Source organism: Limulus polyphemus, unplaced genomic scaffold (assembly GCF_000517525.1).
Source record: "Limulus polyphemus unplaced genomic scaffold, Limulus_polyphemus-2.1.2 Scaffold1713, whole genome shotgun sequence".
Lineage (NCBI taxonomy): Eukaryota > Metazoa > Arthropoda > Merostomata > Xiphosura > Limulidae > Limulus > Limulus polyphemus.
In genome coordinates this window covers 221,831-245,978 of record NW_013667323.1, presented here as the reverse complement: position 1 = coordinate 245,978, position 24,148 = coordinate 221,831, and the positions used below count along the sequence as shown (strand labels likewise).

Here is a 24,148-nt window from a genome sequence, read left to right as displayed (position 1 = left end):
TTAAGCGATAATTTTAAGCTATAGAGTCGATTTATTCCTTAAAAACTGGTAGAAGAAATAAACAAATTTAAAACTATAGTTACTCGGAACTTAAGAAGATTTGAAATAAAAATTAAAGGGATATTTTTTTTTCAAATCATGAAAACTGATATATAATTTGAACAGTTTTTAAATTTGACTAGTTTGACTTTAGAAACGTTATTTCTAATTAACGTATTTTGAAAATTCAATACTGTGAATTATAAATATAAATAAATATATGTATCAGAAATATTAGATAATTAGATGAAACTTTATACCAAGAGCCATGACTTGAAATTTTGTATTGGCAACTATCGGAGTTCAATAATAACTCCTGAGTATCATGGTTCGAACCCATACTGAAAGTCAAAGGCGTGCACAAGGGAAGAAAGCAGAGGGCCAGACCCTCCAATAGCTATGCATATGGATATGATTACTGTGATAAATGTAATGATATTCATTTCTATGTATTATGGTGCACATGCATGTTTTGATATGGCTGATATGTATATATGTGTGTATATTTAATGTGCTCCTCCTTCACTAATAGCAGACAAATTTAAATTCCTGCGCACAGCCCTACTGAAAATACAATGATTTATCTACCGAACGTTTGATCTTAACTCCTGATCATCATGGTTCGAACCGTTAACGATAATTATAACGGTTTTAAATGTTGCTTCCAAGTATTGGAGTTTCAGCGGTACTTAAATCTTTTATGACATAAAAAAAATATTGTTAATATCATGGTTTGAAAAATTAATTCCAAATACCTTGGTGCGTGTCTTTGCCATGAAATCGGTATCTTGGATTGCGGCTTAAACTGTCATACTCAAGAATCTTAGAACTAAAGCTAAAGACAATGATCGTAGTTTTAAACGATTTCACCATAGGTGATGAAAACAAAAGTTACTCCGAAGTAACAAAATGAAAAAAAAATAATTGCAAGTAATGGTGTTTCCAAACTGTATTACCAAATATGGATATATGAAACATTATCAAGAAGTATCATGGTTTAAAACGTTACTCCAAGTTATCATGAATTTATTACATTGTTAAAGGTTTGGTTTGAATTTCACGCAAAGCTAAACGAGGGCTATCTGCGCTAGACATCCCGGTGTAAGACTAGAGGGAAGGCAGCTCGTCATCCCAACTCACCACCAACTCTTGGGTTACTCTTTTACCAACAAATAGTCACATTACAACGTCCCCACGGCTGAAAGGGCTAGCATGTTTGGTGTGACGGGGATTCGAACCCGCGACCCGCGCCCTAACCATCCGGCCATATTGTTAAATGAAACAACGATGTGAAATATTGTTACTTAAAACGTTAATACTTATTATTATTTTTTTTTTTTTCTACGAAAGACATTCTAGATCATATTCCATAAATAGAGTTTAATGACCCACAAGTGGAACATTTACGTCCTAAAAGAAGTTGTCTGGCTATAGTTTCATCGCATTCTTCCAAATTATACTACATACGATTTATGACAAAACGGTTATTTTTGTCTCTTTTAATTCCTCAGAGAGAGTGTTTCTTTTTTTAAAATTTTAAGCTTCCCATTAAAGTATCTCGATAAAACTATTCAATAACCTGATAAACTCTTACTTGGCCTAAATGTATTAGTTTTTAACTAGTCTTTTAAGACTTTTTTCAATGCTGACTGGTTGTATATATAGTTTGTTAGGGCCGGATGTGGCTTAGTTGTTAATTAGCATACTATGGCTATGAATCCAATAATTCGTGACCCGATGCCACAAAATGCTCTCCGCACTTTGAGGTGCGTGTGTACGATAACAGTAATGGTAAAAAATTACCATTTAGTGAGCAAGAGTAACCCAAGAATTGGCGGTAAGTGCTGTTAACTAACTGCCCTATTTCAATTCAAATTAGGGACGACTATGCGCAAGTGACTCTTTACGTAGCTTTTTGCGAAAATTCTGAACCAAACAAGCGATTTAATTTGCTTATTACATTCAATAATCTTGAACAAAATGATATTCGAATGTGTTCCATTTGTTTACAACCAGCGTGTGTTAATCAGCACGTGCTTTTTTTCATTCTTTAGTCCCAACAATAGAACAGCCTTGTTCAAATACAAAAGGAGACAATAGTCGTTTTTGAAAAAAAAGGGTTTTTTATCTGTTTTCAAATTGTTATATTAACATTGTTTGACTCTTTACAAAATAGATGATTACATGTATAAAGTCTGATTTAGAGGGGCAAATAAAATCTTGAATTGGCAGCGTGCCAAATAGTTACAGATAATTTCGGTTGTCATGAGAAGTTTTTTGTTAATTTTTGAGTACAATACTATACTTCACATGTTTGTTTTCTAGTGTAGCCGGTTTTTTCTTTTCTTTACCTACTTAAAGCAAAACAGCTACGTCTTAAAATATGATTTGTACAGCCTAACGCCCTGAAGAAAAATATAGTTTTATAGACACTTAATGTATACTGATACTGGCGATACCTAACGAAACGTGCTATTTGATACAAAGGTATATAGATATAGATATATTTGAAATATTCTTATAACACTGAAAAAGGAGAACATTAAACTAAAAATTAATTAACATTGAATGTATTTGAATTGAATCTGATAAAACACTGACCGTATATAGGCAAAATATAGCGTAATATTATTTATAGTCAAATTATTAATCAAACTTTTTTCTTTAAAGAAACACCTTGTCCCTAAATCATCATCGTACGAGGGTACAAATGTTCAAAGGTATTTGTTTTTGGATAATTTTACAGAATTATCCACGACAGTGGATTCACGCAGCAAGATTTCCTACAGTATAAGCCCGTGGTGTACAGCAATACTATTCAGTCAATTGTTGCTATACTCCGAGCTATGCCTAATCTCGGAATAAACTTCGGGAACAACGAGAGAGAGGTAAGTGGTGACACTTCTTTTTTGGGGGTTGGTGGGTGTTATATTTTATTTTACAGATTACATGACGTTCAATTTAAAATATATATATATGAAACGAAAGCCATAATATAGATTTAATGAAAGAGATGAACTGAAGAAAGAGCATTGTAAATGTTATTGTTATTTTGCATACAGGACGCTTGTTGTTGTTGTTTTTATTACAATTCTGTAATTTTTATTACGATTTTACGATAACCCTACAAATCGCTTCGCATGTCATTCTCTAAGAATAAGAATAAAAGGTTCAAATCTTCGCACGTTTTTCCAGTAGTTGGATTCGATTTTCTAATAAAAAAAACAGGGAGGTTCACATATTTGTCACATTTCCTGCATTTTCAAACCATTATCCAAGGAAAAAAGTAGATATTGGTCTAAGCATTTGACGATTTTAAGCTAGTTACTGTTTTTTTATATAAAAAATAGGTAACTTAAGTTGATAAGAAGTGTTTTACTAAGGTTGTTAGGGAGTAAATGTTTTAACTCAGTTGGCCAAGCACTTGCTTGTCGTGAGAAAGGTCCCGGATTCGATCTCATGTAGGAACCATATTAAAGTCGCGAATCACAAGAAAAGTGATAAATATTTGTTTGTGGTGTGTGAGGGATGTGGTAGTTTAAGGCTGTTAAAAGTGTCTCATCTGGAGTTGCTAGTGGGTTAGCTTAACTGGTAACACTACTTTCAGGAAGTGTTGAAGTAGAAGAGCACTCTCTTGGAGCGCGAGAGATGAAATGTTGGATTATCAAAAAAACAGTCTTATAACATCCAAAATGGGGTGGAGGGATCCAAATGTTTAAAAACCTTCTCTAAAAACAAGAGCCCCCAGTGGCACAGCGGTATGTCTGCGGACTTACAACGCTAGAATCCTGGTTTCGATACCCGTGGTTGGCAGAGCACAGATAGCCCATTGTGTAGCTTTGTGCTTAATTACAAAACAAACAAACTAAAAACAAGAATAAATAGTTTTCAAAATTTTAGATGTTGAAATGTCTGTATAGGTGATATGAAACTTTTTTTTTGTCTACGAGTTAGTCCACGTTTTTGTCAAGGCCAGATTTACATATTCAAGAAGAAAAATCAAATTATTCGATTCGTTGTCTTCTTTTGTTCAAAGTGCTGGTTAGTTGCATTGTTTACATTTATATTTTTAATTCGAAGAGCATTCAAGAACTCTTTAAAAGGTTTGGTCATGATTTTTTATTACCATTTCTCACTTTGTACTAAGACTTCTATTACTGATTGGTAATGTCTAACATTTAGAGGGAAACAATATCGCGATGCTCGAAGTTCAAAAGCATATTTCCAGACTAAACAACAACAAAAGGAAATATGAAGTTCAAGAGAAAGAGATGTTGTTGTTTTTTAATTTATAGCAGCTAACGCCAGCAGAATGAACGCAGGACAAGGTTTTACTCGCTTGAAAATCGATTGTGGGTTGTACTGGAACATTCGTGTTTCAGCGGCGGGTTGTCGTCAGTTGCAGTTTTGTACGGCACTGGTTGGATAATAAAGTACATGGCATCATCTTTTCACGGCTACAGAGGAGAAAAACAAGGATAGCAGCTACTGTGCATGGAAATAGTCCATTGTTAATAATTTATTCCACTGCATATCTCTGTGACTTGAGCAGTCACATAAGGAAAATATTACATGCTGAGCGTGAGGAGTAGAACAACGTAACTTGCACTAGAATTGTAAGATGTTTAGAATTATTCGATATATTGAAAGTATATTTATATAATAACGCTCTTATAAATTTACTTTCGAGTAATAGTAATAATAATAATAATATGATTGAATGCTAAAACAAACTTAAAATTCAATTGCAACTCTCATAACAATTACCGCAACCTCTTTGCATCGTACAAAGCCTAACTGTTCGACTAATAACAGTTATGTTGATTGTTTTGAGTTTCGCGCAAAGCTACACGAGGGCTATCTGCGCTAGCCGTCCCTAATTTAGCAGTGTAAGACTAGAGGGAAGACAGCTAGTCATCACCACCCATCGCCAACTCTTGGGCTACTCTTTTACCAACGAATAGTGGGATTGACCGTGACATTATAACGCCCCCACGGCTGAAAGGGCGAGCATGTTTGGTGGGGCGGGGATTCGAACCCGTGACTAGCAGATTGCGAGTCGAGTGCCCTAACCACCTGGCCATGCCGGGCCTTACCGTTATGTACTTAGCTTGACAGGCTGTTGTTTTATTTAGAAAGTTTTCCCCAAAGGAATATTTACAATTAATATATTATTAAAGAAAATATTTTGTAAATACAACTTTGTACAAAACGGATGATTTTCAAGTAATTATCATACTGTTGTTGTTTTTTTATCACTATGAAGTACCTTGAAATAATTATCTAAGCCCGGGGTCGAACATACCCACTCTTTCAGCCATGGGAACCTTATAATGTGATGGTCAATCCCATTATTCTATGGGAAAGAGTATCCTAAGAGTTGGCGGCGAGTTTTTCATATGGTTAGCAGTTCTAAGTTAGAGAGGGCGGCCTTAATAGCTTTGCCATCAAGATAGAAAGAAACATGTAAAATAAGAATAATATGTCTGGTGAGTCTTAAGTCGCTTTCATCCTACTAATTGCCGTTGACGTCACTACATTCTACGAAAGACTTCACCTGGTCAAAAGTACGGTTTTAACCTCCGATATATGTGCTTTCGAGTACTCTGAAAGAAGTAATGTTTTCGTAAAAGAGTAGGAATCTGTTTGTTTGTTTCAGAATTACGCGCAAAACTGCACAAAGGTCTACCTGCGTACAAACTCATAAGGAAGGCAATTATTCAACAGCACCCACCGCCAACTCTTATCTAATCGAATAGTAGGAAATTACATCATTCTTTTACCGCACCCATAGCCCCAATGTTCGAAGAGAGCTTTTGCGGCAATGGGTCGCGAACCTTGAATCCCTGGATTCACAGTCCGATGAGTTAATTAATGTGCCACAATATCACAAAAACATGGTTAAATATATAGAGTTTTACTGTCAAAAAAAAAAAAAAATCAAGAAACTCAATTATTAAGTGTGTAATATATGCCATTCTAACACGAAATAACATTGCATTTGCTGAAACTAAAAAAAAAAAAAAATTCAAATTTTGTAAACGCAACGCTTATTAATAAGCAAAATTTTAATTATATTCCAACATAAGTTTGGATACGTTTTCTGTTCACTATATTTGAGGCTGATGTTTATACTGCTTGCATATAGATTGTATTGTGTTTTGTTCTGTTAGACGAGAATTATTGATCCAACAGTCTCTCTCCAAAAAAATCTAGAGTAACCATTGGAAACCACTTTGGTATTTGAATGTAGGAAATTTGGGCATTCATAAATACCCCCACCCCAGTGGCACAGCGGTATGTCTGCGGACTTACAACGCTAGAATCCGGGTTTCGATACCCGTGGTGGGCAGATCACAGATAACCCATTGTATAGCTTTGTGCTTAATTACAAACAAACAAGCATTCATAAATCATTGAAAATGTGGCGCCCCTGTCGGCGTAAATATGAAGTTCTCTATCTCGAAGGTAGTACGATAGAACTTCATTTAAAATGTTGAACTTTAAACACATCATTAAACAAATCATTACACATGTTCACGAGGAAATGATGAATATTACGGTTTTAAACACATCATTACACATGTTCACAAGGAAATGAAGAATATTACGGTTTTAAACACATCATTACACATGTTCACAAGGAAATGAAGAATATTACGGTTTTAAACACATCATTACACATGTTCACAAGGAAATGAAGAATATTACGGTTTAAAACACATCATTACACATGTTCACAAGGAAATGAAGAATATTATGGTTTTAAACACATCATTACACATGTTCACAAGGAAATGAAGAATATTACGGTTTTAAACACATCATTACACATGTTCACAAGGAAATGAAGAATATTACGGTTGAATTAATGCTAATATTATAATCTAGTTAATTAATTGACAAACAAAGTTTTCTATGAAAGTATTCGTTTGAGAAAAAAGAATTTCAGATGTAGCCTAATGGTTACCGTGCCGGACTGCATATCCGAATGTCCAAGGGACGCTTATAACTGTTCCATCATTTTCGATATTCCATTAAGATTAGCCGCATAGATAGCTAAAAACAGACTTTCCTCTTTTTTGGTCAGCAGCTCTAAATTAGGGATGGCTATATATGAATACTAGGGGTCTCAGACCTGGCACGTGTCGCATAAAGTGTCGTTCAGGTTTAAAAATATCAAATCACCCCTCACCCCCAAAAAAATATTATTCCCACAGAGAGTGGGAATAATATACATCAGTAAATATTTCTTTTTACAGTTTATAACTTTCATAAGAATAAACATATCCCAATATGTTATCTGATTTAGTGTAGAAATTCCTTTATTCTACTATTGAATAAACAAAATGAAGCGAAAAAAGATTGGGTGGAGATTTTATACAAGCTTTCTAATATTTTTATAAACAATATGAGCACTCGATTTGAATTTCGCGCAAAGCTACACGAGGGTTATCTGAACAAGCTCTACTTAATTTAGCAGTGAAAAACTTTTGCGCTATTCTTCTAGCGACGAAAGATATGATTGGCCGTCATATTATTACGTCCCCACGACTGAAAGGGCGAGCACGTTTGGTGGGACGGGGATTCGAACCCGCGACCCGCAGATTGCGAGTCAAGCGCTCGAACCACCAGGCCATGCTGGCGTTTATAATGGAAAAAATGATACTGAAATGTTGCTGTAGTTTATTTCCATTCTTGATCTTTAAAGGAAAAATATTAAATCAAGTTTTATTACAAGTATAAATACTTTTCCTGTTTAACTTACTTGATGATTTTTCAAATTAAGTTAGTTTATAACAGCTACGTAAAAGTAACTAAATTTGTGATTTTATTGTTATATTTCTATACTATACTATACTGTAAGACTTCAGTATACAAATCAATGCTATTCTTTTATAGAAAACATGTTTTTACTTCAATAACTCAGTTCACTATATTAATTTTAATTAACGATTCACAAAACGTTAACTTGGTAGCTTGGTTACGGTGTAAGTGGAACAGTCCAAATATACTGCTGACATTTTCAACCATACGATTTTAGAGGGGGCTAGTATCGTATTTCAGGACAGAGATGTGTGCATTCTCTTTTCCAGTCTGGAAAATATCACTCGCTGCTCACCTGAGTCAGTCTTGAAGCAATTGTTTATTACAAGTAGATGAGTAGGACGGTGGTTAGGCCCTGGCGTGACTAATCTATCACTGTGATGCACGTCGACATATCAACACGAGTGAGTGCAGCGTGTGCTTGCATGCAAAGTATGGGTTGGAACCATTATTTAAAAACTGTATCATCCACAGCTCCCCAGTTCACGAGATTACAGCTGATGTAGCCTATGATCCATCAGGTGAAAGGACTTTGATCCATAAGTAATACCACGAATTGCTAGTCCCGCCATGTTTTGTGTTAATCCACAAGTTTCGCACTTTTCCTATTTTCAAGTGCATGTGTGATCTGGAACGTTCTGTGGTTCGAAAAGTCACCGTCGTTACTATCTAGTTTTCACTCAAATAACGGTTTTTGTCTGTTTTAATAGGAACATAATGGTTAAGGATTTTACAGGGCTATAATCGTGGCACACTGTAACGTAAACAATACAAAATAATAGTAATATACAAGATAGATAAAAATTGGGAATTTAAAAACCTGCAAATAGGGATTGTAAGAAAGTAAGGAAACATGGCTGGAGATAGTGTAGACATTATTCACTCAAACTACAAATCTCTGTAGGTTTTTAAATTCTCAATTTTTTATTCATCTTGTTTGCTGGCATTTTTATGCTCAACTATAGACAAAAAATTATTTGATATGGTACCTAACTTTATACACTGTAATGATAATAAACATAGCTAGTAGCTAGCTGATACGGTTCATGATGATTTATTGTAGCATTTGACTATTTGATCGCATTAGTTCGAGATATGAAATGTTAAACTGCAGCTGGAGATTGTCATGGACATTTGTTTGAGAATATAATGAGCATATATAGTTTCTTTGTAACTAAACTATCTATATATATTGCATAGCAATGGGCAAATACGTGCTTAGACTAAGACAGAACCCCCACTAAACGCGAAAAAATTTTACCAGTAGAAAAGCAGCCTTTTCAAGTAAAACATATACCTTTAAAATATCATTTTAAATAAACCTTCGTGTCTTTTACAGTAATTACTCTACGAATGTGTGTAATAAAATTTAATATTATATGTATTGATTTTTTATTTACTCCTTCACTTCATACATAATGTAGGGGTTGGCTCCCTAAAGATACCGATTGTATTGTGTACAAAGCATTGGGTATCTACATGTTACAGTCATCTAATGTTCATTTGTTATTGGCTGGTTATTCTTGTTTCATCCTGTACTTACGCTTTTTAAAAGAACGCCAGATATATGTAAAAAAACTAATTTCAAGGGGTAATAATAACATCGTTTACACTAGAATTATGATGTTTTTTTTATCTTATGTAAAATATAAAAGAAACAAATCAACTTTTCAATACCTCTACATCCTTCTCAGTACCTTATTTAGTATTCTACAAAAGGTTTGGGGGCAATATACCAAGCCTTTTTTGTTGTAGGCTGGCTGAGAAGAAGAAGAATTACAAACGGGCTGTTTTGAGCGGATTTTCTTTTCATCGTAAGTCTAAAAAGCGTGCTTTTTTGTGCATTTTTACATGTGTACTGCCTAAGCAGTCAATAGTAATGGTTTTAAAATGTTGTTTGAACTGAATCTTTACTGTTTAAGGTGCTTTTTTTTGCCCGAACGTTCTATTAGGGTTTTGTAAAATTCCTTGTGATCCCTATTATGAACCGCTGCCGTGGTTCATGATACAACAATTCTTGCTTATCTTATCTGTGTCTGTTTATTTGGTTTTGAGCTCTGCCCTCTAGATTTGACGAAAACGACTTGAAATTACACATAGTCTCTTGAGTCCCACAGAATATAAACGAAGAAAGCGCTTTCGAAAGAGTTGTGGCGCGGTTCCAAAAATTGTGGACTCTCTTGTTTGACTTTACCCAATTCAATGAAAACTGGTACTAACATGTAAAGAGACGATCGAAAGAGTAACTTAAATTTTGGAAACTGTCAACTTGGGGGTGCTCTGAGGGTTTACGGATTACACAACAATGTACACGGACACGTAAGGAATTGTAGAAAATAAACAGATTTGTTTAGATTTTTGTAACTTTAACATTGAAACCTCTAAATGGGGAATAAATGGAATTTGTCTGGCTCTCAGAGTTGACTGCTTGTAGAAAATAAACAGATTTGTTTAGAAGAGGTTTCAATGTGAAAGTTACAAAAATTTATTCCCCATTTTGGAATTTGTCTGGCTCTCAGAGTTGACTGCTTGTAGAAAATAAATAATTTGACAAATTGTCATTCAAAGCAAGACGTTGTTCTCTGTGAAATTATGCAGTTAATTAATTTACTAGAGACCTTTAAAGTGTGTTTTTACGGTGCTAAGCCTTAAACTTCAAAAAGAGTGTTCACTTGTTTTCAAACGTGCAAAAATAACAATGATTTAAGTAAATACTTCGTTTAATAATAATAAAAAATTGTGTGCAAAAATTTTGTTGGAGAAAAGAGCGTTCCTTCGCTGAACCTAAATTAAATTATTTTATCTGATATTATATTATTATAATTAGTTTACTTAATCATTTGAATAAAATACATGATGATTTTATATACTCCTTAAAATATTAAAATGGTCCATTTCTTTCATTGTATCACTTTTACAGCCTGTGATTTATTTTGTCGAGTTCAAAGCATGACACTTCTATCAAGCTGTAAAACACTTTACTCCTTTAGTTTGGAAAGTGTTAAGAAAAAAACAACTTAACGAATACATTAGTATGATGTTTTATAACTGAGTTGTTTAAACTTATAAAGCAAAACGAGGCTTTAAAAATGAGTTTGATATAATTTGAGCCCTAGAACAACCTCTAACGAACAACCACAAAACGTAGACCATAAAAAGTGTTCCAAATTTCTTCTGAAAACAAAACTATTGCGGCGAAAAATATCACATGGAGAGCAGAAATTAAGACTTTTTTTTCATCTTAAAATGGCGTGTTTTTTTTCTTCTTATTATTTTATTTTCATAGAATTCATGTTGAAAATAGAAAACTTTATAACATTTTTATTCATCGTCTTTTTATTCGCATCAAGAGTACACAGTTATTTTTCATATTCTTAAAATCATATTTTCCTGTAGTGTTTTTCAAATAAAACTGGGAATTTTAGTTTCCATAATGATGCGAGCAGTGTACTATTGTTATTTGTGATTTTAATCTTACGAGGAGGTTTGTGAAACAGGTATTTAACGACCCAAAAAAGAAAAAATTTCACGTTAGAAATGGAATTATATATTAATTTAGGTATTAAAAATGCTTAGGTTTAAGTTCTCTGACAGACTGTAAAGACTCCTTAAGATAATATTCGTTATTTATAGATATGCATGCATCAAGTTCGGAACATTTTGTATATTAATATTAGGTGGTGTTACGTATCTTTAAAGGAATCCCAGTAGGGTTTTATTGTATGAAGTTAGAATTATCTTTTTATTTTTCTTGTCTGAAAGGAGAATCGTTTAGAGTTTCTGAGAGATAAAGTGTGTTAGCTAATGACAAGTTTTTTTGTGTTTTGTTTTTCAAAGGATAAAATTCCTACAGCTATATTACACATTGTTTGATATATAATGCCGAAGTCGTCTTTTTTTTTAAGGTGACAAGTAGTTTTACATATTTATACGTTATTTAAAATGCTAACATTTGGCTATCAGGATGCACAAGTGGTGTGTTTATTTGTTCTCCCCCCCCCCCCAGGCCGACGCGAAGTTGGTTTTTGACGTAGTTACCCGGATGGAAGATACAGAACCGTTTCCCGAAGAACTGCTGTCTGCCATGACGCGCTTATGGCAGGACGCGGGCGTACAAGAATGTTTCTTTCGATCAAACGAGTATCAACTGAACGATAGCGCCAAATAGTGAGTATTTATCTGTCTGTTTCTCTGTCTATTTGCTTATTTATTTATGTGTAAAGTGATTTAAAATCGTAAATAGTGAGAGCATATTTTAAATTTAAAGATTGTGAAGGCTATATGGGAAAAGTTCTTGAGTAATAATTTAAGTTTGAAAACTTAGATTCAGAAAACCAAATATTTTATAGAATATGTGACGATTTAGCGTATCTTGAGTGATTACCTAACTAAACAGTATTGTTTACTCGATAACTTGTGTAAAGTTGAGACTTGAAAGAGAGCAATTTTTATTTGTCACAACTAATGGATCTGTGGGACTAGTATAAGTTACATGTTAAAAAATACCGCTGAAGTTGTGGAAAATAAAACAAAAAATTGACGTTAGGGATAAGTTAGTTCCTAATTAGAATCTATGATAAAGCATATAAATACATACATATATTATAAAATTCTGATTTTCACATTTTCTATTAAAACGTTTTGATGAAACAAATCAAATAATAGAAAACATTTACATGTAGTATATGCTGTGTAAAAGTTAATCAACCTTTGTATAATATATTTCAAAACAGACGTCATGTGATCAATTCCTGGCGGAACCGTACTTTCGAAATCTAGGATCGCCAAGGATGGTTGCCATGACAACCAGTTTCTCCTGGTTGCTCCAGGAGTGTAGGTTTTGCGATTCTGACGTTAAGTTGAAAGTTTTCTTTGGCAGACTTTAACAATTCTTGTACTTAGTTTTTATAGGGTTTTCGTGGTCATTGTTTCCTGTGAGTGCTCAAATATGCCTTTATATAATAACTGTTTTTTTTCTTATAACGATGCACGTGCTAAGTTATCTTCAGTTTAGTTGAATCAGTAGACTTCCAAACGATGTAAAAAAGAAATAATTATTATTTGTCAGCACCTGAATTTCGTACATCTTTATACGTAATATATGATCAAAAAACTGTGTAATACCATTGACACTAAAATGACTTCCATCTCCTATGGACATCTCATTGTCTAAATTATCCATTCGGATTGAAGCATTAGTATATTGAGACATTAGTATATTGAAGCATTAGTATACTGAGACATTAGAATGGACACACACAGACATACAATTAATATATAAATATATATAAAGTCAACTGTTTATTATGATAGCGTTTTGTATAGTTTTAACAATATAGATCCAGCTTTCTTTGACAACAGTTTTTTTACAATATAATGTTTATCGTTGCTGCTTTTTTAACTTCAGCCGAACTATATTTCTTGTAGACAATTTTACATTACATCCAGTTAGATATCAATAATATCAATTCGTATCAAGCAATATAACCTATGTCAAGGCTAGCCAAGGGCTGGAGAAACGTTAACCCAGATCAGGTGTATTTGAAACGTATATATATTTTGACAAATATTCTTTACTAAAACTATTTATTGTTGTTGGCTTAAGTAGTGTATCTTAAAAGTTGCTTGAGTTCCTGATCTGAAAGCTTGGGATTTATATTTAATTTCTATAAAGTTGGCGTAACGTCCTTCAACTGACTGATTGGATTGTCTGAGTTGTAAGTTTAGAGGTTTATATTTAACATTAATCATGTAGGTGTATGACTCTTCAACTAACTGATTGGATTGTCTGAGTTGTAAGTTTAGGAGTTTATATTTAACATTAATCATGTAAGCGCAAGACTCTTCAACTGACTGATTGGATTGTGTGAGTTGTAAGTTTAGAGATTTATATTTAACATTAATCATGTAGGTGTATGACTCTTCAACTGACTGATTGGATTGTCTGAGTTGTAAGTTTAGGAGTTTATATTCAACATTAATCATGTAGGCGCAAGACTCTTCAACTGACTGATTGGATTGTCTGAGTTGTAAGTTTACGAGTTTATATTTAACATTAATCATGTAGGCGCAAGACTCTTCAACTGACTGATTGAATTGTCTGAGTTGTAAGTTTAGGAGTTTATATTTAACATTAATCATGTAGGCGTATGACTCTTCAACTGATTGATTTTCTAGTTTTCCTGAGGAAACTCTCCACGTGCCAGACGAAATCAATAAAGATCCCCATTAACAAGTATGGTTCCGTGGCATGCTTCAAACAGCAATGTGCTCCAAAACAGACAAACACATGGGTGTAAATAAACTAGCTGTATTTGGTTTCCATAGTGACCTATCCAATTCGGTAGAGGCCTCATTGCAATTTAGCAATTGTTGCTATAGTAACTGGCTATGAAGGAGATGTTGAACCTTAGGATCAATGGACCAAAAATAACCGCACAATATTTATGATTAATGTTATTACGTTCAAGCTAGTATCGTTGTCACAACTACTTATTAACAATATACTGAAGTAACATAAATTTGGAATAATTGTTAAATATACTTTCTTTCTTACCAAATACGCATTTTTTGGTGTTAATTCTTTATAATATTATTGTATAGAAATGAAGGTAATATCGTGCTGACTTAAGATACATATTCTTTTCATTTTGATAAATCCTAATATATTTTTGTATTAGTTAAACCAGGGGTTCTTTATTGCGACGATGATAAAATAAAGAATCTTACTGTTGGAGATAAATCACCTTAAAAAACTTGAGTTGTTATTTTATATTTTCTTCGCGACTTTACGAGCAAACACACTTTGTCAAGTTAGAAATAAGCCTGTCGGTTAATGACAAGCTTCTATCGGGATATTTTAAAAGGATACAATATACCAGAACAGAATGTAACGTGAGAAAGAAACACGAGAGTTAAACAATATAGTAGTGACAATATAACAAAACTAAAAAAATAACTGCAACGAGCTATTGATTGAAAATAAGAAAATAAAAAGTGATTAAAGATATAAAAACTAGCTGATAAGAACAAGTTTAAAAAAAACTTAGAAAAATATAACGTTAAAAAATATTTTTAAAATGATAAAAAGTTACTTGTTCGTTACTACCAAAAGAATGTAAACAACCTAACTTGAAAATTAATAATTTTTTTATTATGATTCTTTGATTGTTGTTGGAGTCGACATATCGTAGGATAAGAAATATAAGAAGTAATTAAATTATTAGTCAGTGTTATGTATCAATATAGTTGAAGTATAAAGAGTATGTATATATATATAGAATAAAATTATTATTGTGTATTAATGTAGTTGATGTATAAGAAGTAATTAAATTATTAGACAGTATTGTGTATTAATATAGTTGAAGTATAAAGAGTATGTATATATATATATAGAATAAAATTATTATTGTGTATTAATGTAGTTGATGTATAAGAAGTAATTAAATTATTAGACAGTATTGTGTATTAATATAGTTGAAGTATAAAGAGTATGCATATATACAATTAAATTATTAATGTGTATTAATGTAGTTGATGTATAAGAAGTAATTAAATTATTAGAAAACTTCGAGTGCTGAAGAAATAAAATTCATGTGTGTTGTGTGGTTAGAATGTTTTCAAAAATAGTGTATGTGTTTTTTTAAATACACGAAACACGTGGGTTTTGTCAAGAATGGAAGACTGTGTTATTTTATGGTCAGCTATAGTGCGGTTATAGAGTTAAAAGACAAATACCGAGAAAAAAAAAGGCGTGCTACTCAGCAAGCTAAAATTCCAGCTGGTCTAATTTTAACCCGGTCTATAACACGTGGTGTAGACCAGTTCGACTGTGGGTATCACTCTATCAATTCTCTTGTGGATTTGACATTAGTTTGGAATTTGGGCCAGCGTAATTGTGCAGAACACTAACAGAATGAATAAAGCTATTAGCGTTCGTGAGGATTTTAAATACCCGAACTGGTAAATCCTAGGAGTCTTCTTTTTCATCGTCAGATTTCAATTATTTCTCACCGCATGTATAATTTTTCTGTACTGCTAATTGAAACCACTCTTTTAAGAACAGGGCATAAACAGGAATACATCTGTTAGTGTGATATTAAGTGGTCTGAGCTTGTATCACCGACTCATTCCCGCCTTATAAAAGTTACAAATCAACAACACGTTTTTTATAATGTTTTAAGAGATTATAGTACAGATTGGAAAGTTTCTAGGTTCTTAGAAACTATTACTGTATTATAAGCTTTCATAAGTCATCTGAGTTCTGATAAACGTAAGATTAAGTTCGAATGAATTGAAACTTGGTTGCAACTACGGTAATAGGTTTCCTTATAATAAGTAAACTTTGAAGTAAAAGCTTATAGCAACGGTGACGCAGGTAATGTTTTCACCCTTGTGTGTTTGTGTTTGTCAGCAAGATTTCTCGAAAACGGCTGAATAGATTTGGACGAAAGTTGGCATACATTTGGACTATGACCCAATTAGAACTTAGCTTTTGGAGGGTCAAGGCCACAAAAATCTCTGTCTGTTAACATGGGGACCGATTTTTCACACTATTTTTGCTCAATAACCCAGTCAAAAATGATCGGATTTTGATGAAACAAACGAAGGACATACGGACACATTTTCGTATTTTTTGAGGGCTGAATATAATCAACGCTACCTGGCGGAGGTATGTGCTCTATTGAGTGTCCCTCTAGCTCAAGCTTAAGTTAACGTGAGTCTGGGCTATATAAGCTCGTAATTAAGTACTCTTCACTTTATTTAAAACAACTGAATTAATCCCATTTTAAACAAAAAGTCGTTTTATACAGGCAGTTAACTATTATCAGGTTCTACAGTTTTTTCCTAGCGTTGATCCAGAGTTGATTCAGTTTAATGGATTAGAGAGTTTCTATATACGTATGTGTGTGTTGTAATCAGAGTTGATGCATTTTAATGGATTATAGAGAAGTTTGTAAAGGAGGTTAAGTATTATCAGTTCTACAGTTTTTACCCTAATGTTGAGTATGTGTATGTCTATATACATATGTGTGTGTGTTTTTTGTGTGTTGTAGTCGGATTTGATAATACTTAACCTCCTTTACAAACTTCTCTCTAATCCAATAAAATGCATCAACTCTGACTACAACACACACATATGTATATAGACATACACATACTCAACATTAGGGTAAAAACTGTAGAACTGATAATACTTAACCTCCTTTACAAACTTCTCTCTAATCCATTAAAATGCATCAGTTCTACAGTTTTTACCCTAATGTTGAGTATGTGTATGTGTTTTTTGTGTGTTGTAGTCAGAGTTGATGCATTCTAATGGATTAGAGAGAAGTTTGTAAAGGAGGTTAAGTATCATAAGTTCTACAGTTTTTACCCTAATGTTGAGTATGTGTATGTCTATATATGTGTTTTGTGTGTGTTTTAGTCAGAGTTAATCCATTTTAATTGATTAAAGATAATTTTGTAAAGGAGGTTAAGTGTTATCACTTCTACAGTTTTTACCCTAATGTTGAGTACGCGTGTGTATATATATATATATGTGTGTGTGTGTCTGTCTGTCTGTCTGTTTGTGTGTTTTAGTCAGAGTTGATCCATTTTAATGGATTAGAGAGAAGTTTGTAAAGGAGGTTAAGTATCATCAGTTCTACAGTTTTTACCCTAATGTTGAGTATGTGTATGTCTATATATGTGTGTGTGTCTGTCTGTCTGTCTGTTTGTGTGTTTTAGTCAGAGTTGATCCATTTTAATGGATTAAAGAGAAGTTTGTAAAGGAGGTTAAGTGTTATCAGTTCCACAGTCTTCTCCTTGAATATATGTCTGAACCTTTGAATGAGTTATTTGCTTTCTGATTCTATTTGCTTTCGATTAACCATCTATATTAGATCGTTATAAAACTTATTGTTTATGTTTCCAAACTAACTATATAGGAACCAAAAGCTTAATCTGTCAATCTTTGAGGCGTTCATTGTTTACATCTTAATTTGTACTTCATATTAGGACGTACGTCCACTTTAGTAACAAGTATTGTTTACGCTTTACATTTGTACCTCATATTAGAACGTGTGGCCACTTAAGTAAGAAGTGTTGTTTAGCTTTACATTTGTACCTCATAATAGAATGCAAGTCCACTTTAGTAACAAGTATTGTTTACGCTTTACATTTGTACCTCATATTAGAACGTGTGGCCACTTAAGTAACAAGTATTGTTTATGCTTTACATTTGTACCTCATAATAGAATGCAAGTCCACTTTAGTAACAAGTATTGTTTACGCTTTACATTTGTACCTCATAATAGAACGTGTGGCCACTTAAGTAACAAGTATTGTTTACGCCTTGCATTTGTACCTCATAATAGAACGCAAGTCCACTTTAGTAACAAGTATTGTTTACGCCTTGCATTTGTACCTCATAATAGAATGCAAGTCCACTTTAGTAACACGTATTGTTTACTCCTTGCATTTATACCTCATGATAGAACGCAAGTCCACTTTAGTAACAAGTATTGTTTACGCCTGGTGTGATTCTTTAAAAAATCACCAGGTTAGTACACATCAGTTGAATCTACAGGATCGGCAATGAAGTCCTATTCTTGTAAACTGAATATGGTATGGTCTAAATTTCACAAGGGATTTGTTATAATGTGCTGAAAAAGTTTTACACTTTTTAGGAACGTTGTCACGTTTTGCACAGCATAGAATTGATATACGAAACTAGATAGATTTGTCTACAACATTCTTTGGAGTTAACTGTCTTTTCTTCACGATAACAGTTTCTTGGACGACCTAGAACGACTTGGTAAAAAAGATTATTTGCCTACAGAACAAGACATCCTTAGAACGAGAGTTAAAACTACAGGCATCGTAGAAGTACATTTCTCATTTAAAAACTTAAATTTCAAGTAAGTCTGGCCTGTTTCTTTTTAAAATGTATACTTGTGTATCTTTATCATTGTTTAACAAATCTGAGCCGTATTTTGTGAATGATAAGTGTTTTTTGCGCAAGGAATCATGGGTATTTTAGATCATAAACCTTTAATTCCATTCTTATTATTTTCATCTTCAAATAACTGTTTTGACAAAATTAGTTAAAACCAATAATAAAAAGTGTCACACATCTAGCTTATCAGCTTAAAAAGTATACAAATCAACTTACAAGTGTATGCAGTGATAAGACATCTATATTGGCCAAGTGTACCTCGTCCATGAAGGTAACACTACTCCCAAACGAATGGTTGATAAAAACATGATGACATGTATACAAATCTTCTTCTAAACCTCGCGAATTACATCGTCTATAGCAGTGATTTTCAACTTTTTTTTTTTGGCTCAGGACACATTTGCAAACATTTTTTGGTAGTTGGTCACTACCCAGAAAATAGCTTTAGTGCAAAAGGAAAAAAAAGTTACTAAATTAAAGAGGCCAACATTCGCCAGCGAATTCAACATGGACAATTCTGGTACCTAAAAAATCGTGACAAACTGTCTATATCACTGCTTGGGACCTGCAATAGGGTATCTTTGTCTAAATCACATGTAAGTTAGTTGACATACACATGAAGAGTAGACCAAGAGTTGGCGGTGGGTGGTGATGACTAGCTGCCTTCCCTCTAGGCTTACACTGCTAAATTAGGGACGGCTAGGAGCGCAGATAGCCCTCGTGTAGCTTTGCGCGACATTCAAAAACAAACAAACAGACATACACATGAATAGTTCAAGAAAACCCCAAATTGCACTTTCCTTGCTAAAAAAAAATGGGCAAAAGACAAAAATTCCAAAATTATATATATCTATGTTTGGGACATGCAAATAGTATCTTTGTACCAAATTCTATGTAAATTGGGCGAAACAAGGCTAAGTAATTGACCAAAATCCCTAAAATTATGGGTTTCTTTATCCTTTTGACCCCTTAAAATTACCAAAAATGGGCATATCCTACATTTTTGTATGTATATGTATCGAATCTATAAAAAAGTAACTTTGTACCAAATCCCATGTAAATTGGCCAAAAGAAGGCCAAACAATTGACAAAAAAAACCCTGAAATTATGGTTTTAGTTATTAACATTTTGACCCCCTTTAAATGACCAAAAATGTGCATATCACACATTTTTATAAGTATTTGTATGGGATCTGTAAAAAAAGTATCTTTGTACCAAATATTATGTAAATTGGTCAAAATATGGCCGAGTAATTTACCAAAACCCCCAAAGTTATGTTTGTTTTTGTGAGCTTTGACCCTTCTAAAGAGACTCAAAAGGAACAAGTCCAACTTTTTGTACATCAAAGTGGTAGGCGCATGAAAATTTATATTTGTGCCAATTTTCATCGTGGTTGCTGTAAATATGGTCGCACAACAGCCCAAGATATACATTTTTTGGGTTTTTTGACTTTTGACCTTATAAATTCCTTAAAAAGGCCTAAATCAAAAAAACGAAAAAGCCTCTGAGTCTATTTGACCAAGGTATAACCCTACCATGTTTCAAGTCAATCCGCCAAGCAATGAAGGAATAGCAGTCGATTGAAAAGTGTCTGGAAGAAGAAGAAAGAAATAAGAAGAAACAATAGAAAAACAGTATTGTCTCTCTGCGCAGACTATAAAAAAAATGAATTATTTTCATAGTCTGACTGCAACCATTTCAGACATTCTGACTACCTAATTTTGATCTACGCCTCTTCTTCCACCAGATCACCATCTCTAATATTTTGGCATTAACACGAAATGTCAGGGACAATTGTGTCCCCATATTGTTATTATTTTAGAAGCTACACCTACTCACAAATCATATGCTAAGCTATGCCAGTTATTCTTATATATTAACATAATCTTGTTCAATGACTGTCCTTGTTTTGAAGAATATTTTTTTGCAGTACCGTAGTCTGAAGTAAGTGCGCTGTGGAATTTTTACTTCTATTTATAACCAGTTTACAAAATAAAATATTGCGAACTGGGTAGGATTATCAGAAGAAAAAAATATCATTGGTCGTGCGTGCGCGTGTATAGGTCTGCAATATCAGAAGAAGAAAAAAAAAGCCCTGCCTGGTCGCATATGATGTTCTACCCTTCCAAAAACTACCTTCATTCTAGAGATCCATTTCCGTCGAGACTAATAAAGTACACTGTTCTTAATTCTTGGATACTTTTTGGGACCTTCCATCTTCTGCCTTCCATTGGTTTGTCTTGTCGATTCTTTTCTGGCGGTCATGGCATGGCCAGGTGGTTAGGGCGCTCGACTCGCAATCTGCAGGTCGTGGGTTCGAAACCTTGTCCCACCAAACATGCTCGCCTTTTCAGCTGTAATATGACAGGGAATTCTACTATTCGTTGGTAAGAGAGTAACCCAAAAGTTGGTGGTGGGTTGTGATGACTAGCTGCCTTTCCTCTAGTCTTTCACTGCTAAATTAGGGACAGCTAGCGCAGATAGCCCTCGTGTAGCTTTGCACGAAGTTCAAATCCTTTCTGGTACTTCTTCGACGTTGTTGGACACTGAAACTTTGAACTAGAGCTTTCTCAGATTACATTTTGTATTGGATCATATGTTACTCACCAAATGAAAGTTTCACATTGCTGCGCATTACAAAATTCAGCGCATGTACACGTTATAAATTAAACTTACCTCCTTATAAATCTATACATATAAAACCACTCAATGGATGTATTTTATAAAGCCTTTCTTTTACCAACCTCCACTCAAACTCGTAATGTTCTCCTTCAACGTATCAGCACTTCGATACTGCGGTTTTATCTCTCTATATATAGTTCTAATTTCCTCTCACTTTACCATCATTCATGACGTCTAGAAAGCAGACATTGTTGATGTACATACGGGATATTTTTTTGTACCGAGATCGATCAAAACTAATACAGACGTTTCCGTTGGTTCATACTTCAAACGTAACCCCCGTCATTAGCTTTACTTTAGTCTAGATGATGCGGTGCCTGACTGTCTGGTTTTCTGTTTGTTCTGGAAGGTACACGTGGTTCTGCCGCTCATACAAGATGTAGGTAGCCATATGCTACTTGTTAGTGCTTGATCACTATAAACCGTTTTTGTATAGAATAACCACGTGGGGAGGGGTTGGGCGAAGGAAGAAAACTGAGAAACAAACTTTCATATATCATTCTTTTGTTTTTCTTAAAAAGAATAGAGATAAAAATCTTGAAACATTCATGTTTTAAAAAGTATACAAATGTTTGGTCCTGTTGCGGCAAAAAGTATACAAATGTTTGGTTCTGTTGCGGCACAAAGTTACACAATAAACTATATACGCTGTATCTGCCGTCAGCCGATCGATTTGGTTTGTTTAGAATTTTCGCGCAAAGCTACACGAGGGCTATCTGCGCTAGTTAGCAGCTAGTCATAACCACCCACCGCCAACTCTTGGGCTACTCTCTTACCAACGAATAGTCACATTATAACGCCTACACGACTGAAAGGTTCGGTGGGATGGGGATTTGAAACCGCGACCCTAAGATTGCGAGTCAAGCGCCCTAAACACCTGGCCCTCAGCCGATCGAACCCGGCACTGGATATATCGGATATAATGTGGTTGTTATATATTCTTTACTTACATTATAAGTTCTTAGAATTACTCATGTAGTTTACTTTCCTTGACGCTGCGGTTGTCTGACCCGTTCGGGAAACAACATGACTAGCTTACTGATTCACCAGTTCTTCTGAATGATAAGTTAGAGCTAATTCAAGTAATAATAAATAATAATCATAGATAACTTGTATTAAATAAACAGTATTGTGTTATTAATCATTATTCTAATCCTGATTTGTAAACGACTTGTTTACAAATTCCTAATATCAAATTGCAGTAACAACAGCAACTGTTATGAAATGAACCAGATTAAGTTTGTGAAATGTAATTTTCATATGAGTCGTTCATAAATCAAGATTAGAGTAATTTATATGAGTCGTTTACAAATCAGGATTAGAGTACTTTATATGAGTCGCTTACAAATCAGGAGTAGAGTAATTTATATAAGTCGTTTACAAATCAGGATTAGAGTAACTTATATGAGTCGTTTACAAATCAGGATTAGAGTAATTTATATGCGTCGTTTACAAGTCAGGATTAGAGTAATTTATATAAAGTTATCGTCAAAGCTTAGTTTGTGTTTTGAATTTCTAAAATAAATTTTGATTCTAAATTTACACTATTTGCATGAACTGCGAAACGTCTTTCTACATAATATACCTAGTTCATGTGTGATTAATAACTCGTGCGAAACGCCTCTATATAGTAATATTTAGTTCATCCTCGAACAACTGACCACTTGGCCATGCTTGGATTTAAAAAATATTCCATCATTATTCTTGTGCTGTGTATAATGAAAGGCTTGCCGTTTAAGCAATTTGCACGTTTTGTCCAACACACATTTATGTACATATATTTAGCTCAGGCCTGACCAGCAGTTTTGGTTTTTGAGATCTATTAGTTGAAAAACATATATAACCTGCTCATTTATTCCATGTTATACATTTTGCTTAACTCGTTTCTGCATCATTTATTCGTTTATGTAATTTTCTTCTCCAGGTTATTCGACGTCGGAGGTCAAAGGTCAGAGAGAAAGAAGTGGATCCATTGTTTCGAAGATGTCACGGCTATTATATTTTGTGTGGCAATGAGTGAATATGACCAAGTGCTTCACGAGGACGAGACCACGGTGAGTTGTTTTCAGAGAAAATATTAGGTCGTCAAGAAATTAATGTCGCTTGTTTTTAGATGAAAAAACCCGAACAACTTATATCAAAACAAAACATTTACAATCAGGTTGTTAATGCCCTGATTAAAGAAATCACTTGGCTTTGAAGCAAAAACATGTCGATGTCCTCTTTAACACCTTCCACATTTGCATATGTTTTCCCGTTAAGATGGTTGCAGCGAACGAAAAATATGGTAATCTGATAGTGCCATATCTGGAGAATATGGTGGGTGGGGGAGAACTTCCCAACTCAACTCCATAATCTTGTGTTGCGTCAAACGTGCCACATGTGGACGTGCATTGTCGTGGAGAAGAAGAACACCTTTACGACTGATGAGTGAAGGGCCTTTCTCATGAAGGGCTTGATTCAAACGTTCCAGTTGCTGACTATAGATCTCTACATTGACAGTTCGCTGTGGATTGAGGAGTTCGAAATGAATTACTCCTTTGATGTCCCACCAAATACAAAGCACAACTTTCTGCAGATGGAGTCCAGGTTTTTGGGTCGGAAGTGGTTTTTGTCTAGGACTAAGCCGCTGTTTTTGACGTTTAATATTTGCATAGAGAA

The 24,148-nt window shown here is 34.0% G+C and overlaps 1 protein-coding gene across 1 annotated transcript in view; it reads left to right on the top strand.

The window, feature by feature from the left end:
• Positions 1 to 1,746: 1,746 nt before the first annotated feature.
• The window catches only part of LOC106464666 (guanine nucleotide-binding protein G(o) subunit alpha-like), a 31,488-nt gene continuing 9,086 nt past the window's right edge, over positions 1,747 to 24,148 (top strand). The window contains exons 1-5 of the mRNA XM_013924825.2: positions 1,747 to 1,805; positions 2,786 to 2,927; positions 11,873 to 12,033; positions 18,639 to 18,767; positions 23,412 to 23,541. Of these exons, the coding sequence (XP_013780279.1) occupies positions 1,747 to 1,805; positions 2,786 to 2,927; positions 11,873 to 12,033; positions 18,639 to 18,767; positions 23,412 to 23,541 (621 nt within the window). The remainder of the gene's footprint in view (positions 1,806 to 2,785; positions 2,928 to 11,872; positions 12,034 to 18,638; positions 18,768 to 23,411; positions 23,542 to 24,148) is intronic.